This window comes from Taeniopygia guttata, chromosome 4, assembly GCF_048771995.1.
Source record: "Taeniopygia guttata chromosome 4, bTaeGut7.mat, whole genome shotgun sequence".
Classification (NCBI taxonomy): Eukaryota; Metazoa; Chordata; class Aves; order Passeriformes; family Estrildidae; genus Taeniopygia; species Taeniopygia guttata.
Genome location: NC_133028.1, coordinates 53648780 through 53667019, shown reverse-complemented (window position 1 = coordinate 53667019; position 18240 = coordinate 53648780). Strand labels below are relative to the sequence as shown.

The window sequence follows — 18240 nt, the reverse complement described above, 5'->3', positions numbered from 1 at the left end:
CAACAGCTCTGCATCTCTCTCCTGTGTGTCAGCACAGGCCTGGCAAAAACCAGTTATTTCTGATGCCCTTGCTATTAAAATCCTGCTACTAGGTGCACCTGACTGCTCAGGTGTCATGAAAACCAGAAAAGTTTCACATTCAGAGCCTGAAAACCCTTAGCAGCCTTTTTAGAAAGGAGCAAAGAAAGAGGACTTCCTCCACTAAAGAATTATTTTTAGTACTTCTTGTGTCTTGAGCTGTACTCACAAAGCCTTGTGATTTTTAAGTAATGAGAGATTCTCCTCCTTGCTCTTCACCCTGTCAGCTCAACTTCCACTGTTCAGTGTTTTGAAGATCTGCTTCAGGGTTCTAGGTGAACAAGGACCTGTTGATTTTAAAATGCTGCTCTCCCTGCAGCTGCTGAGCACTGCCTGAGCTGAGCACTACTGGGTGATGGGATCTGCAGGGCTGCTGGTTCTCCTGTGGCTTCTGGGACACATGCAGGATGACAGCAGTAGGTAAAACCTGGCAGATGATACCTAACACACTGCCCTACTGTAGGGAGGAGGCTGAAAGAGAGATTGGTCCCATCCCTTTTTCCTTGTCCTCTCTCTAGAGAGAACCAACAAAAAATATTTCAGTTGCATTCCAGAGAACATGGCTCCCAGGATCACTATAGAAATACCTGTAAGGAGCAGTTATAAGATGGTATAGCAAGGTTCTATAGTTTCATATTGTTCAGAAATGATGCTGTTTATTCTTGAGTGCCATCTACTGACAATTCCTGTCTTTATGATTTGCTTTCATTGGTATTGCTTATTTTAAATGCCCTATATAACTTCTATTAGTTTAGATGTCCCTTATTCCTTGAGCCCTTTATTTCCCTCTGTGGACTAGGACACCCTTGACATGATGTTTTCAGTTATCTCTTGGACTTCCCTTTTTCCTTCCACCCATCACCAGGCTTCCAACCTTCCCTGCCTGCTCCTTCTGCCTAGAGAGCAGTTTCTGGCCTCCCTATGCTCACCCTTCTGGCTTCAAAATGTAGCTGCAGCTGTGCTATTCCCCTTGAGCAGGAGGTTGCCTCTATCAGTTTGTTACAACACTGCTGAGATCTTATTTCCTCCTTTTCTTTCACTTCTTCCTCTTCTTTCAAGAGCTTTTTCAGCAACTTTCATGCAGTAACCTTGAAAATATTTAATGATCACTGACTCCACTATATTATATATTACGTGTTCTAGGAGTATTTTATTTTAGTTATGTGATACTTGAATTAGCATTATTATTACAGTTTTTCATTTTCTATCTGTAAGATTTCCTCCCCCAGCAGTCCAATACATTTTGCAAAGATAAAAATAAATTAAAGGTGAAAAGTTATTGCCAAGGACAAGAGCTCAGGAAGTTTAGCCTACAAGATATTTCTTTCTCCATTGAAAACATAATCTGTACAGATAAAGAACATGCCAGGTAGCTAACTCATTATAAGCAACTGAGAAAATGGGTCAAGAGCCTTTTTTCTTATACATTCCATTTTTGGCTTGGTTCCATCTCTGCCAGCTAGCCAAGGGAATGAGGAAAATTCTAGAAAAGTCTCCTCATGCACAGCAGCATTTTGATTGAGAGATGTACCTCAGACAGCTCAGCATGATGGCCAGTGACACCCTGACACTCTGCTGCCACTCAATCTCAGGCAGAAAACATCAAGCTGTAGATGTGTGGACATTTTGCCACAACATGCTTTTACTGTGGAACTCCTTCCCAGAGGATTTTGCTCAGGTCAAAACTGTAAGTAGGTTCAAAAAGGATTAGACAGATCCATGGTGGGCAGGTGTGATGTTTGCTATTAAGCATGACAGCCTGGCTCTAACATCTGTTACAGAAAGCCCCTGTGGAGCTGCTGGCTGGAGGGGGCTGCAGCAGGGAATCTGCTGTTCTGGGCTGACCCCAGCTGGTGCTGCCTGTCCCTCCAATGGGCAGTGGCTACTGCAGCCAAGGGACGACTAAAAACAGCCTCAATCTGGACAAAGCCTTTGAATGCCCATGAAAACAGCACTTTGTCTTAAATGGTTATTCTCCACTAAGATCCCTGAACCTCCAGCGATAAAACTGGGATTGCCCCCCTGAACTCAGCACCACAAAAAGCACAAAGTTAGGTCTTTCTGGGGTTGTTTCAGTAGAAACAATTTTGCTGAAGTGAGGGCTGAGGAGTACTTCAGAGTTTGTTCCTGGACTTCTAAATCCATGTTCTGCCTTTTGTATAAACACACATCCAAACTAATATTGGACTAACTTAGGAACTACTTATCAGTAAGATGGCAAGTGTCACTTGCATCCCATTTCTTTTATTTTAATGACTAACAACTTGTGCTCCAATTCATAATTCAGTCTCTTTCCTTCTTTCTTGAATCAGGCAGCAAAATCTGATCAGTGACAGAGATGATTCTTGTGAAATTGCTGCACAGGGGTTCCTCTCACTGAAGGGCTGACAAGACACCAGCTGAGGAGAAAGCTTAATTGCATGGGTGATCAAAGGAGAATGTATGCAGACAGGGAGACTGTAAGGGGGTGTGCGTAGGAGTGTGTTTTAATGAGAGATTATAGGGGAACATATGAGTCTGGCACACACAAAATGACAGAAATGAATGCATGAGCTGGTACGAAATAGCATGCTAACCAAAGGCACCACAGATCAGCTTCAGCCCCTTCTCAGCCCTTGCCTAAGAGAACTGTATTCTATTAGCTGTCATCCCACTAACTATACAAAGAGAAAAAAGTGAAGGTTTGATCTTTGCAACTGGGAAAGGAGGAGCAGAGGGGGGGAACCTCATGAGACAACAACATCCAGGCTGAACTGGAAAAGAGATCAAAGCAGTGAGCTGAACTGAGAAGGGACACGGGACACTGATACAGTGTACTCCCAGGAATGGGATGAATTAACATAAAAAATGAGAACTTAAAAAGCATTGAAGGTACTTGCCAGCCCTTCCATGTGCTGTAATACACTGCACAGACAGAGGTTTGGTTCATGATGTATACTATGCTTTGTTGTATGTTTACTGTCTTACTTTATACTCAGCAATACTTACATCACTGGGGGCACTTGAGGAGTAAGATGCCTCTTAATATCAAAACAGGTGCCATTAAAATGGCATATGCACAATCTCACATCATTTTAGCCCAAATCCATTAAAAACCTCATTACAGTTATGTTGGCATAAACCTCATTGCCAGTGTTCTCCAACTGATTTAAACTGCATCAATATAAATCCAGTTTCAATTGATTTAAGAGATTCTAGGAAGAAGTGCATTGCATTTGACAAACTAATGGGAGGACATACTCTTATTGAAATATTAAAACTTCTTCACTCAATCTTTTCATATTCAGCAGTGTGGCTTTTGAACTTTTGCCATTTTGTATTTTACAAGCCCTTACAAGGAGGGAAAATAAGTAACTTTAGAGCAGTCAGGTTAACAGCCTTTCACTTCATCAACTGAACCCGTGTGCAACCAGAAATGCCTTAAGCTTTAGTGTTTTATAAAATTATAAGGACACAGGAGAAGCATAATGCTTTTTCTACTTACCCTACTCTGAACTAAAGCATATTAGTGGCTGACAACCATTTTTTTTTTCCTGTAAAGGGCATCCAGCCTTTAGTTGAACACAGCCTTTTTTGTAAAAACAATGAAAGCTCAGTATCTAAGATGTCACCCACTAGACCAGATTTCTCAGTGCCCCATTTAACCTGGCCTTCAAGCCTTCCAGGGACAGGACATCCACAGCTTCTCTGGGCAGCCTGTGCCAGTGCTTTGCCACCATAAAGAATTTCTTCTGTATATCTAACCTAAATCCAGATGTTATTTAATCATTCTGAGGTCACTCTCCACTACAGCAGCTTTCTGGTCCACATGGTCAGTTTATGGCCACCTTGAAGCAGTCTATTGTTACTGAAGTTTATCCAATATAACACTGGGAGAAGAAATGCAATACTGGTCTTGAAATGACACTGTATAATGTTAAAAACAAGATAAAAACTACTGCCCTTCATGTGCTGGCAGTGATAAATTATGCAGTTCTTGCCTTCCAGTCTCTCCCATCTGCAACAGCTACAATAGAACCTTAATTCAAACACTATTCTTATTGAGCTCTGGAGCTGTCAGGCCAGTCTCAGCTTTTGTGTGAGATTTCTGAAAAATAAATTTGACAATTTCTCTAAGTGAAAGGCCTCTAACCATGTCTCCAGCCTGGTAACCATAGTACTTACATGCTTTGTGAAATTTGTGTTTCACATCAAGAACAGTAGATGCTGGAGGTACCTGGAAAAGAAAGCAAAATGCATATGGGTTAATTTTTCTTTCTTCTTCACTTTGGGATCCCTTCTCCAACTCTCCAATGAAGAGATGCTTAAATTTGTCTACAAGTCCTTCAGGCTAAAATGAAAAAAATCAGCAAATTTGTTTTCACAGGTTGGTATGTTATTAAGGATTGTCCAAATTTGAATTATACATCACCTTGACCACCTCTGTTTGGTCGATGAAAAGATAAATGCACAAGGGTCAAGAGGGAAAGCTGTTGGCCCTGCTTGATGCAATAATTGCTCCCTAGATCAAAACAGTGGGAAAACTTGAAGGATTTAGCTTTAAATTTAGGTTCAAGCATGCTGAGATCCATGTCCTGGAGACATGAAAGGATTCTCTGGAGAAGGCAGTAGCAAAAGTGGTAGGTTGTGAAATGACTTTGCTTCTGCATGCTTTTGCTCATGTGCACTGAAGCAATTCAGATGTCACAGTTTTAGAGAGCTGTTTGGAGGCTTTTTAGGCTCTATTTTATTATGTATATTGATTTCTTAATATCCTTTGTACAAATTACCAGAGAAACACATTTAGAATTTACTAGAGCAAGATACTTGGATTTGCCTTTTGTTTACAGGGAAAGGCAATGGGACTCTTGAGGAAGTAGCATGCTGAGCTACTTATTAGTGGATTGTGACAATAACCATGCAAACGAATAGAGAAGAACATAAGAAATTCTCCCAAGTAGAGATCATTTAGCACCTTAACATAGGTTGTTCTGTCAAAAAGACTGAATTTGGAGAAATACTGATGCAACAAAATAAAATTGCTGACTCTAAAGGAACAAATCAGTGCAGAAAGAAAAATTTACTCTTATGTAATTTGTCACTCAATGCAAATATACAGTAGAAGTGCTTTTAATACTTATGAGTAACCCAACTTGCTTCCAGTAATATGAACAGGCAGAGAGCTCAATACAGACTTCAGTGATCTAAAGATGTAAAATGACACCTGTGCTAAAAGGCAGTAAAGTACAGATCTTTTGTAAGTTTTATCTTGGGTTTAGATGAGAACACTCTATTTTCCACAGTTACAGAGGGTTTCACTGGGCATTTACAGAAACTGCTGTAGATGAAACTACACCTAAACCCTGATTTGTCTCTCTAATGTGGCTGTAAGCAATGGCAGGTCCACCCAAATCAAGGCCTAGACTCCTTGAAACCAAGGATTACCCTTTTACCCTCTCCCCAAGAAGTGTTTTGACTCAAACCATGCCGAACTGTACTAGGTCAGTGTCTTAGGCAAGATACACTGCCCTTGGAGACCCATTTCTTCCTAGCTACAGGAAACAGTAGAAGAAGCCATTTTATCTTTCTTAGTTTAAAAAGGAAAGAAAATATTTTATCTGTCTTTGTTGCACTTAAACAATTCCATGCAACACCCAGTAGAACAGCACATCTCCCAAAGCCTCTGTGTATTTTTCCCATCATGTGTGCAACATCTGTAGACTTGAGGGTGTTATGTTCTCAAAACCTCTAAAAATGCCTGAAATTGCTTTCTCACACTTTGTAATCTCCCACCTGTGAGGCCTGGAGCCCAGAATCCACCAGATATGGATGCAAGCACTGTTAGCTGGCAACATCTATTAAGCATACAAGCCTGCAGACCAAAATCTGTCATATATTCTAGCATGGGGCAGGTGTGCAGGTACCCAGAGCTGGCATTGCCAGCTGAAAGATGGGGATGGTTTTTTCCAGTTTAAGGATGAGCTGGCTTTCTAAATGCAGTGTAAGCCACACTGCTGCAGGGCCCGCATCCCTACAGATGAGCACCTCACTGTGATGGGTTCTGGGATAGAGTAGCTAGGGCCAACCTATGCTCTGGTAAGCTGATCAACCTATTTAGGCAAAGTAAGCTGAAAAACTGTAAAGTTTAGCATGCTTACAGGGCAGTGCTGGCTCAAAACAGAGCCAGGTCTCCAACTCTAGCTCTCCTGAGTATGTTTTGACTTCAAGGCAGAGCTGCTCTCAATCTGTTCAAAATGTCTAGCCGAGCCCTTGTTAGCAACTCTACATCCCTCTCCCTTTTTTCATCCTGAGACAATCAGTGCTTTCTCCCCTCCAAATCCTGCTATAGCAGCAGTGGGGTTCACATCACCTAACTTCAGCTATTTAAAAAATGAATCCAAGCTTATGTTTTAGGTTCACCTGAGGAGCCATCCACATGCCTCAGGTGTTTAGAAGCTACCACGTGCTTGCAGTGTCCTGCTGCAGTGTCCTGCTGTAGCCCAGGAGCTGGTCCGTGTGCCCCTGGGGGGTGATGGGCAGCAGCACACAGCACTCCCAGCAGCAGCAGCTGGAAGGGCCATGCCCTGCACATCCCTGAGCCAGGTAGAGTTCATTAGCAGGACACTGTTGTGCCTGGCCACATCCAAACTGCTTTAGGCTGAGCTGGTTTAAGCCCTGCCAGCCCATGGCCAGGGATGTGCTGGGCTGGCGAGTTGCGGTCTGGCGGCTCCGTGCAGGCTGTGGGGAGCCCGGGAAGGCACAGGGCTCTTATGCAGCCAGGACGACAGCAGGACACTTGTTTGATATAAGCCAGCTGCCTTTGAGAAGGACCCTTCCACTCATGACAAACTACACAGGTCACCAGCTGAAGAATAACACAAATACTTTCCCCCTTCAGAATGGGCTGTGACATAGAAGAATCGCAGTGTCCTTGCCCAGGCAGAATAATGAGGTTATAGCCACAAAAGAATGAAATACATTTTTTTATGATCTTGATAATTCTGCGTCGTTTTCTAAAGATCTCATAAAGCAACCAGTGAAATTATAGTTTCTAATATTGATCAATGAGAAGATGGATGCTGAGACACCAGCTTACTACTAAGAGTGTCCTCTTCATAGACCATTAATTATCTTTTGTTCTTTTCAATGTACATCAATACAAGCTAAGGAATTGTAAGGACTGGGAAAGCATCTGCTCTTATTACCCTTTGTGCTAACTGAATAAAACACCCTGGAATACTTCACTGTAATTATTAGTCTTACTCTCTTTTCATTCTTTTGAATTATTTCTAAAAGTGTTATAACCCTTTCTTTCCTCTATTTCAGCACTCTACAAATATGCAAAGCAGAGTGAAGAGACCGCCCTTGGTTTGTTTAAAGCAAGATGGATTTCTGCTCTTATTTGGTATGTATCTTCTACAGCCTGATGGTCAAGCCAGCTTTTCCCTACAACTTCTTCACTTGTAGTCTAACATGTGATTTAAAGTGTAGTCAACTTTCCAGTAAATGACTATCATGTGTAAGGTTCAAGACTACTTTTTTTGGAAAAAAATGTTATGAATAAATGCATATTTTACAGCTGTGGGTTGCAGTCATTACACTTTTCATTCAGAAAAAGATGATTTCAAAATGTCAAATCCTGGTTTTCCTGTACTTCCACAGCCAGAAAACTTTGAATTTTCCATTTGAAGCCAATGGAAGTAAACTTTTCATTTACAGAAATTCAAGAATCAAAGGACCTTCTGGGTCATCCACGCCAGTTCTATTCTTCCTTCAGACACCAATGCACAAAGCATCACATTTCTTTTTAAGATTTAAAATACCATATTAGTATTTTGTGCTATAACTGAAGGAAGAGTACTAAGTGGAAGATATTAAGGGAACTTAACACTACCTTTTGTGAGTGCAAGTTAATCAGATAGTTATCCACTTTCATACCTCTTTCACATTTATAAGTCAAGGAATTATGCCAAATCTGGTGGTCTGTATGTAATTGCATCACACAGTTCTTGCACTAAAGAATTATTGTAGGGTTTAGAGGTCAGCAGAATATCAATAAGAGTTTGAATAATAGAATTTCAGCAAATAAGTAATCTTTCATTCAACATTTCTCTCTGAATACCTTTTTCTATTTGTGACGTGCCAGTACCACTGCGCTGCTAAGTCACCTATATTGTAACAGGAATTTTCCATAATTGCAGAAATTCAGAAATTCTGCCACTCCCATTGCTCATTAACCACTGCCCCATCTTCAGCCAGAGTACATTTGTTCAAAAGGGTGACAGCAGTTTATTGCAGCTGAGGATCGGCTGCAAAACAGATAACCAGCTAATGGGAAAGGCAGGTGATTTCCAAATTCAGCACTCAACAAATACTTCATCATTACTGCTTTTGCACCCTGTCCTTGTTTTGGGACCATGATGTATTATAAGAAACCAGTAGTATTCCAAAGAAAGTCAATTAGCAAAACACTGTTCTAGCTGATTTCTGTATTTTGTGAATTTGACTTCTAGATCAGATTGGCTTTCTTATTGTCAGTTTTCAAAGTCAGAATTAAAAACTGGGCACTGTTTTGTTTTAACCTTTCCCAGTGTGTCCCACACAGCTCTCTTGGTGAACCAGTGTGCTGGTCATGCCCAAAGAGATATAAATAAACGAGCTCACCATGGAAATGATGTAGAAGTAACTACACACAGACAAGTGCTGTCAGCAGCTGCACAAAGGCTTTGTGTAGAATCCAGTCTTTTACTCAGCAGACTGCAGAGAAGTGGCTACCAAACAGCTGGCTCTGACCTCAATGCAGCCTTGCCAGAAGCAGCAGATATTCCGAATTACGGTTTGAGCTGAGGTAGTTTCCAGCACACGTACGTAAGTAGAGGGCTGTCTCACTGAGCAATCTTCCAGATTATTTATTATCTGGTCACATGAACCTTGGCATATGAGATAATCTGAATGACTAATATTTCCAGTGATTGTGGGCCAAATTAGCTAAGAATACACATAACCACATGCTTGCTGTGTGCAGTCATGTTAATTTACACCAGCCAAGTTTGTCTCTAAAGGTGATGAATTGTTTTTGTACTGATAGCTGGGTATTTCTATTAAAAAAAAAAATCCTCTCTCTTTGCAAGAAATTGCCTGAAAACGTGTCAGACACAAAAAAAGAGCTTTTTCTCTCTCTGCCAAATATGAGAGGGGAAGTAAAGAGAATGTAATTCATTAGCAGAGAGAAGGTGTGCAGAATTCAACATGCACACCTATTTCTCAGCAAATCTGACTAGACTGGTACATCCCCATGCCCTGTGACCTTTTATTAAGGGGAACTGAGTAATGTTACTGTTCACCTCAGCAGCTGAATAGCAGAACCTGTTGGGAAGCCACTGTCACAACACTTTTCTACCAGGAAAATGGAATTTTTCTGGCAAATCCCTGGATGTGTAAATTTGTGTTGACTTCAAATTTAAAAAATGGAATAGAAATTTATTTAAAAATTCGCTTCTGGCACATGCTGGAAAATCTTTTTTTTTTTTTTTTTTGTATTCATATAATGATTATATGTGTTATAGTCATTACTTTCTATTTCTCATCTGTATCAAACTTTCATTATTTCTGCATTATTTTAAAACACAGCTGTCCTGATAGTGCAAAATAATGTAACACATGGCTCTCATGTCAACAAAAATAATCCAATAGGAAATCATATGCAAATAAATGCACTATTAAGTTGTAAAATAAATTGAACTTGAAATATTTATTGTGTCATAACAGATTGAAATATTTCAAAACTAATTTGTAATGTAATCTTTCCCAAATTCTACTTCATCAAAAATTCAAGACTCATTTTTTTCCACTGTCATTTTCAAAGAAAACAACATTTGGGATATGCACTTAAAAGCAAAATAGTTGACAAAAAATAAAGTAATAAAAACCGCAAATAACAAACTTTTTAAAAATTATAATATTTATTAGAAATAAATATTGTGTTGTTTTATTGAACAATGTATAAACAATAAAGAATAATAAGCAGTAATTTTGACCCATATTTCTCAGAAGGAAAGTGAGGCTCAGGGTGTTGTTTATGTTTTTTGTTGGAATTTTGATTCCCAGTTCTAGCACAGATAAAGCATATGGCTGAGCTGTGGAACCTCTGAATTTGTCTTCCCTTTTCTATCAAATAGCTGTATAGATTTTTGTTTGCTTTTTTATATCTACACACACTGCTAAAACTAAAAATCAAGAAGGGCACCCAAGAAACTCAGCCAATATTTAGCACAAGATTGTCACAATCTATTTGGGGGACTGCATGAAATAAAAAAAGCCAAAAGATCAACCAACTCAAAAGAAATTTCACAGAAGAATATATTTTGGCAAAACAAATAAATCTATGAGTAGCAGGGCTAATAAAGCAGGTCTGTGGAGGAGAGTTGGAAGCTGAGAAGCAGCAGAAAGGAATGGGAAATGAGGGTGATATATGAGAACAACCAGGCAGCATCAGGTCTGTTAGAAATGCAAGTACTTTTCATTATTCAATACCAAGTGCAATGAAGAGATGCTTGCTGTACTTCTGGTAGAGGTCCTCTGATTGCCACAATTTGTTCTTTTGAAGCACAAGAAATGTAGCTCTTAAGGAAGAATAGCTTGCATTTTAAGGACTTTTTAAAATCCAAAATTGTTTAAACATAGTCAGATACAATAATAGCATTAACATATACTGCTGAGTATTTACAGATCCATGACCACATGGCTCAGGTGTTTTGTGAAGAATCACACATTGAATTTCAGAAAGAACCTGAAGCATGTTCTGATGCAGCAATAAATCATATGCAGAAGTATTTTAATGCTAATAATGCCTATAAGAGATGCCATTATGCACCTAACTTTCCATCATGGGCTGTGCTGTTAAGTATTAGACTAATAAAACACTTACTGCTCCCTATGATCTTGTATTGCTCCAGTACGTTTATAATTTGCAATAATCTCTGAATTATCTCTGATGCAATAAGGCAAATGTGTGGCTGGGGTAAAATGTCATAACTTTGGTGGGGAAGAGGACATTTTCACACTGGCTGGGAATCTGTCTCTATAGATAAAATTTTGGCAATATTCACTGCTCTGGTGGCATAGCTGGCTTTTGCTGCTGGCCAGAATGTTCAGGAAGAGTTGGAGCACCACCAGTGTCTCATAAATTCACTCTTGTTTTTGCTCAACTTTGAAGCAACTTTTTTTTTAAAATATTTATTATATTTGCTTCTTTATTTCTTCCCCCAGGCTTAGACTTTTTTTATCTAAAATAAGAGATGTATAAAATCTGTCATTTAAAGGCACTTCTACACTTTGATTAGTATCAGCTGAAGCATTAGTCATCTGTTGTAGCTTCTGGAATTCTTTAAATTATCCCTTTGCAAATGCTAAATGCCCTAAAGTTAGCAGCTTCTCCCTTCCCCAGTCTCTCTCTTCTAGAAAAATCAAAGGCCATTTCTCCAGGTATTCCATTTAAAAAGCCATCTCACAGCAAGCAAAAAGTAATATGTATAGTTGCCTCTTTTCATCTGAAACCATCCGTAGCTATATTGACATTAAAATTATGTGAAGGAAGAAATAAGTGTCATGCATTGCTACAACAGAATTTGAATATGTTTACCTACTCTACCAAGTATAAGTAATAACTGAGGAAGAAAATACTACTGTCATCACTTCCAGCACTGTGGGCTGTGCATAAGATTCAATGCTTACAGGTAAGAAAAGACAAATATTTTATAAATTTTTTTTTTCTCAGGATCCCCCAGATCCCTGTTGTGCTGGATGCCGTGAAAACGTACAGTGAAAGACACAAGACACCATGAAATCCTCCTTCCAAAAGGAAGTAAAAAAAGAGGATTTCCACAGCAATGAGCCTACATCCAGCTATTTTTGTGTCTGTGTCCCTTCAGCCATTTTGCTGTGGGAATTGCTGGTATGTGGGACTCAGCATCCATTTCTCACTACAGGAGCCCCCTACTTTGACACAGCTGGTTATTCAGCCCCTTTTGGTATCTCTGGCATCAGAGGTGGCATGCCATTCATGATAGATTGCTTGAATGAGAAAAAATTATGATAAAAATCCTCTGCATGAAATGAGATCACTATGGATGGTCACAGGTTCTGCTCATTCTCTGTAGAGAAAAATGCACAGTCCTCTGAAATGAAATATTAGAACTGAAACATTTAGCAGGGGGGAATACTTAAAATGGCCATGAAAGTATTCATTTCTTTCCTGGGAAAGAAATTTGCTTCCCTAGAATGATGCTAATGGGAAGAGCCTGACATCAGAGGCAATGTTCTGGTGCTGCAAAGAGTTCCTTTGCAGAGTTTCATTGCCTACTTTAATGACTGCACTCGCTCACCTAAAATGAATGTGGTATGTCTAACCTCCAAGCCATGATGTGAGAAGTTATTTTTATTTGCTAGAGCTGACTGTGCAAAAGAGATGACTGTTCTCCTCGGCTGTTCACTTTCTGTGACAGAGCAGCAACCCACAGGCAAGAGAAAGAGATTTCTGATACCAGAGACAGCATTTCTGCATGCAAATGGCTTTGCTGGCATGCCAGCAGAAATTCATTGTACTGTTAAGCCACAGCAAGCAGGTACAAAGACACTGCTGCTTCAGGTGCTTTTCAAACAAATAAACAAACCAAACAAAACAGAAACAAACAAACAAACAAAAAGCTTATAACTCCTTCAGAGAAAAACAGGCCTTTCAGAGCAATCAGAATAAGCTCAATTCATCTTTGGCAAAAGATGTAGTGATATACACACAGTAATATTTAAGTGCAAGAAGTGTTGAATATGTACAAGTGACTGGGTTGATGCATAGATTTGTGTGCAAGGCATTTTAATTCCCTAAAAATATTAATATTCCCATGACATTCATTGTAGGCATTGCACAGCAAACAATGCCTAGAACTCACAAACATACAGCTACAAGTTCCTCCAGTGTGTACTGTGAGCCGTAAATGTTCAATTATCTCAACTGGGTTTTACAAAGACGTTTCAGTGGGAGAAGGCACTGGGTAGAGGATGGAGAGCTGGCTTAAGGAAAAATAGGAAAGTAGCCTCCATTATCTTTGCAACACATCAAGGAAAAAGGCTCTTCCTGCACACCTGAAGAAGCAAGACCTCTTCTGCAGGCTTAAGGAAGTGTTCTGAAAAGAGGGGGGATGGGGGGGGGGGGGGGGTGTCACTGCACAGTAGCCAAAACCTGAGTTTGCACCTCTGTTTACAGCTTAGCTTGCAAAATCGCACAGCACAAAACAACTGAGCTCTGAGGCTTTCTCTGCTGGTTTCTCCAGAGGTGATTTATTCTGTAAAATCTGTACCGTGTAACATTTCCTGCCTTAAAAGCAAGTCATGCAAAGTTAATTACATTGCACTATGTTTGTGGGAAAATACATTTTACTACAAGTTAATTTGAAGAAAAAAATATTATAGAATGAATGCTATAAAAGAAATAGTTATGAGTTGCTTTAACAGCATTTATAAATCAAATCACTGCACATCAATAACTTTAAAACCAACCTACATCAAGTTTTTGGAACAATGTATGAGGGAAACAGTTTTTGAGTGGCCATGTATTTTTTATAAGTTGTGGGTGGCAAAAAATGTGGGTTATTTTTTAAAAGTACAAAAAGGAATTGTTTTCTTTCATTTATAAGACTTGATGATTTTTGCATGTTCTGCTGTTTTCTCTGGCTTTTTGGAAGCACCACAGAAGCTAAAATCCTTAGACCCTTTGTGATGCTATTTAATTGAAAATATTTCTTACAAGAAATCTTTAATTACATGCTTTCGTCTTTACACAGAGATAGGAATTTCATCCATACAAATTAATAAATTGCAAGGAAAAAGGGGACTTTTGGTTATCTAGGCTCACCTGCTTTTTTACACTGGCCAAAGAAGAGATTTATTCCTTGCTAAATACTTCTTTCACTCATTGAGCAAGAAACATGCATGATCATGTTTAAACTACAGAATATTTTCACATAAATGCAGTATTGCTCTGCATGTTAAAGAGTTGAACATTGGCCCACAAGACACTCAACTCTTGCTTGCCATCCTTGCCTGTAAAAATATGGGCCAAATTTCTTGGCTAAATTTTCCTAAGTGTGGCTTTCAGGCCCCAACTCTTGCAAGGCCTTTGGCTGCTTGGATAAGAGCCTTTCTGCTCAGAGACATCTTCTCCTGGGTCTGCCTCTCTGGGGAGCGGGGAAAAAAAGAAGGAAAACCCAGGATGCTGTCCTGCAAACCGGCCCTGACACCTGGACTCTTGTCCTGTCATGGGCAGTGTGTGGAGCAGCAGGCTGCTCATACAGCTCCTCTAAACTTCAGTGCCTACTCCCAGAACACCTCCTCCTGAGCATTTATATACTGCTTTTAAGGACAGTTGCAGCCTAAGTTTAAATAACTTTCTCTACTTCCCCTAGTTTGGGGACATTTTGTAGAATAACTGGGAAAAAAGCCCTAAAGCTGGTTTGGGATTCTCCCCCATGCCCCAAAATCAGAAATCTCTTCTCCATGGTACATCACCTCAGAATCAATTTCAAGAGCAAATCTGGGGGAAAAGATCTCATGCTGCTATTATTTCTCTTCTAAATTCTTTAAGTAACTCACTGGAAAAGCTTGTGTGCACCAAACTACTTGCATAATGTCATATCCATAGCAGAGAAAGTCCCCAGAGCAGGTTGACAATATCAAATAAAAGAAACTGTACTTCTATAAAGATTTTCATGTTCACAGCATGCTTGTGCAAAATAAACTGCCACTGTTGCTGACTTATGTGAATTTAAGATTAAGAACTTTGCAAGATGAGGTAATTTTCCTCCAAACCCAGCTCCTGTAGGAGATGACTATGGAACCAAAATGTCTGGGATTTTTCTCTTCTTCTGCTTCCTTTCATTATTTTTTTCTGCCTTTCCTGGTTGTGGAAAAGTCTGCAATATGGTGTGAACATGTTTTAAAGGCTTAAAAAACAAGTAAGTATTTATTCTGTTCCTTGAAGTTAAAGACAATAACAATAAGTTAAAGACTTATAATATATGTGACTGATCCTTCCCAAAAGTGTAAGATAGGAAAGAAAACGAAAGGAAATAATGCTAGTTTTCCTTTTTTAAAATGAGAATTAATTCAGAGACATAATTGTGCTGGATTCAAAACTTTGGATTGATGCCAACTGATTTTTCAAGATGATAGAAACCAAACACACCTTTTATAAAATCTTGATATTGCATTGAGGACAGGAAAATTTTTCTTGCTAAATACCAGAACTAGTTAAATGTACAATAATTTTGCAGATTTTACAGAGCTCCACTAATCTGAATGGGATTCATAGGCACATGCACGGATCTCAGAGAAACTCAACCTCTTGGAAGCAGCTCCTGGTGTTTAACCACAGAGCATGAATCGCTCTGACTTAGTTTTTATTGGGTGGAGAAAGAAAGGGTTCTTCTCTATGCCATTACAATAGTTTTTCACTTTAGATTTATTAATCTAAGAATGTTTTAAATACATTTGCTAAATCATAATATTCTGAACCACTAGCAATATGCAATAAGAATCTAAATACATGCATTTTAAAATTTATGGTTCCTATTATCTTCTATTCTGGCAAGCAGTAATTACATGCAAACCAAAGAAATTAAGTTAATCATAACTATCTCACAAACAGGAAACAGGCCTTAGAAGTGTCATGTTGGGCCTGTACCAGTTATATTGAATTAAACAGAAAATTATGCATAATCCAGTACACCACTCTCCTGTTTGCTCTGACAGGAAACTGAAATTAAGTTCACCAATACTAACAAGTGTTCATGGAAGAAACGAACTCAACTTCTATAACTTCAGGGTTTACTTAGGGATTATCACAGCAAATTAAGGGACTTAAACAGCCAGGTGAATGAGCATTCAGAAACCAAATTCTTTAGGCAGTCTTGGAAATCTCAGCTTTGTGCTATACTTGTACCGATTCCTTGGTACTGTGCCAAAAATATTTTTTTTTAAAGCCTCTGCTGCTGGCCATGTAAATTGAACATATATTTCTGTTTCTGAGCAGAGACTTGCAGCTGTTCTTGCTACCCTGTGTGTATTTACCTCTGAATAGAGTTATTTAGCAATCACCACTCATGTCTCTCTTTTCACCATTACAGGGGCAGAGTTCATAGTTTGGAGGAGGTGTAGAAAATCTTCAGGGTCAGAAAAACTCAAAATAAAGGTTAAAACACAGGTCTGATATCATCCCAGTAGCATGCAGCATGAAAGGATTCCTGAAACTTGGCTCTTGGCCTAATGCTGTTTCTGTACTATACATATTTTAATGACATTATAGGAAAGCTCAAGATAAGAAACAGATTTATCTTTCTTTTGATCAAAACTTAATTCTAAATGTATGTAGATAAGCTAACAACTGTGTAAATATCACTCAATAAAGTCATGTGAATACTACCGTCAAAATTGTTATTAATAGTCCTCTTCTTTGACCATTTTGTGCATGTTTCCTCTTTGGCTAGGTTAGAAAAAATAGCAGAAGATAATTTGCCCCATTAAGAATTAACAAATGAGACATTTACCTTTAACTAGGCACACAAATTGCAAAAACGCCTTTTAAAAGACCAGGAACACTGGAAATATGGTAGCATTCCACCCTGCATATTTCAAAGGCATTAAGTATTTGAAACAAACTTATCTACCTGTTCCAGCTGTTGCCAATGAGGATAAGGGAATTTTTTTCTAGAAAAACAGTAAGTGCCAAAACTCCACTAATTTGCTGAAAATTTCATGGCATGAAAGAGACTGCTGTTACTTATGGGTTCATGAACTTCCATCCTACCCAGTCCTCTCATTCTATTTATGCAATTGGGCTGCAGGTTATATTTTTACTCACATTATTAAAACAAACAAATAAACAAACCAAACAAAAGTTCAAAGCACCTATTTTCACTAAGACCCTTTGTTTAAAATGAAAAAAAAATTTAATTGCCTGGTCCAATCTAATAAGCAGGAAATAGTTGAGTACATTTAGGTACCAGCAAATACTCATAGTATTGCAGAGATGGTAGGCTTTACAAATGTATTAAAAATTAGTATCCATTCTGAAATAAATGTTAAGTATCATGCTCTGAAATGGACACTGTAACTAAGCATCAAGAGTCAGCCTAAGGACGTAACTCTGTGCCCACAGAGCTGCCAAGAGGTCTGAAACAAACCAGTGCAGGATTAATTGTAAAAATCCTGGAGAAGACCAGCCCAGGGCTATGACTCACAAAATTCTCAGTGTCTCCCAGAGAAAGGAAAGAAAGTATTTCTACTACAGAACGTGACCACACCACACTGAAAACAAGTCCCTGAACTGGCACCACTGGTGTGAACCAGGCACAGCCCCAGCGTGCTGGGATAATGCACTCACCTTGTCCACAATGCAGATCTGCTTCTTGCTTTGCACATCAACAATCTCTACTTCAAAGTACGTGACTTTTGAATGTTTGAGCGCTGGTGATGGTTTGATTTGGCCGGCAGAGAGCACCAGCTGAGACAAGTTGAAAAAAGAGCGCGAGTCATTGTGAGACATGGGCAGAGCTCCTCCATCGGCTGTGAGATCCCTCCTGTGCTCTGGAGCGCCGGGATTCTGCCTCTTGAGCATGCTGTGACCCAGCAGCAGCGATCCTCATATCAGCAGGGGACAGTTCCAGGGGAAAATGTTTCCTCCCTGCAGCAGTTAAATACAGTCACAGACCGACCAGACACAAAAGGTCAAGTGGCATTCCATTTTAAGTGTACTGTCTTATTTAGCAGGAGTGAAAACAATGGCTCTGTAATCCATGTCTATATTTAATCTGCTATCCTGATGTCCTGTGTGGATGCTGCTGCTCCTTTCTTATTTTCTTTTTTTTCATTTAAAACAGCATTTGAAACAAGACGTCCTGAAATTCCAGAGCCCCAGAGGAGCAACCAGAAATGAATGTAGTGAATTCCACTGTTACCTACTGAGACAGATGTTTAAAATATCCATGTACACACACATGTATAGGTATACGTGTCACCTGTTCTACAATCATCATCATCAGATGCCATCTATTCTAGAAATATCTAGTAACAAAATAATACGAGTTTATCAGCAAAATTTAGGGGATATTTGCAAATATCTGCTTGGCTTTA

General features: G+C 39.2%; 1 protein-coding gene across 3 annotated transcripts in view; it reads right to left on the bottom strand.

Annotated features, from left to right (window-relative positions):
- TECRL (trans-2,3-enoyl-CoA reductase like) overlaps positions 1-17795 on the bottom strand; it is a 58627-nt gene extending 40832 nt beyond the window's left edge. For 2 of the 3 annotated variants that reach the window (XM_072928612.1, XM_030271738.4), the window contains exons 1-2: positions 17492-17795; positions 4243-4294 (exon numbers count right to left, since the gene is read on the bottom strand). In XM_072928612.1, coding sequence (XP_072784713.1) covers positions 4243-4294; positions 17492-17725 — 286 coding nt within the window. In that variant the 5' untranslated portion in view covers positions 17726-17795. The remainder of the gene's footprint in view (positions 1-4242; positions 4295-17491) is intronic. The other variant, XM_002191090.6, reaches the window with a different exon arrangement.
- Between the last annotated feature and the right edge of the window lie 445 nt (positions 17796-18240).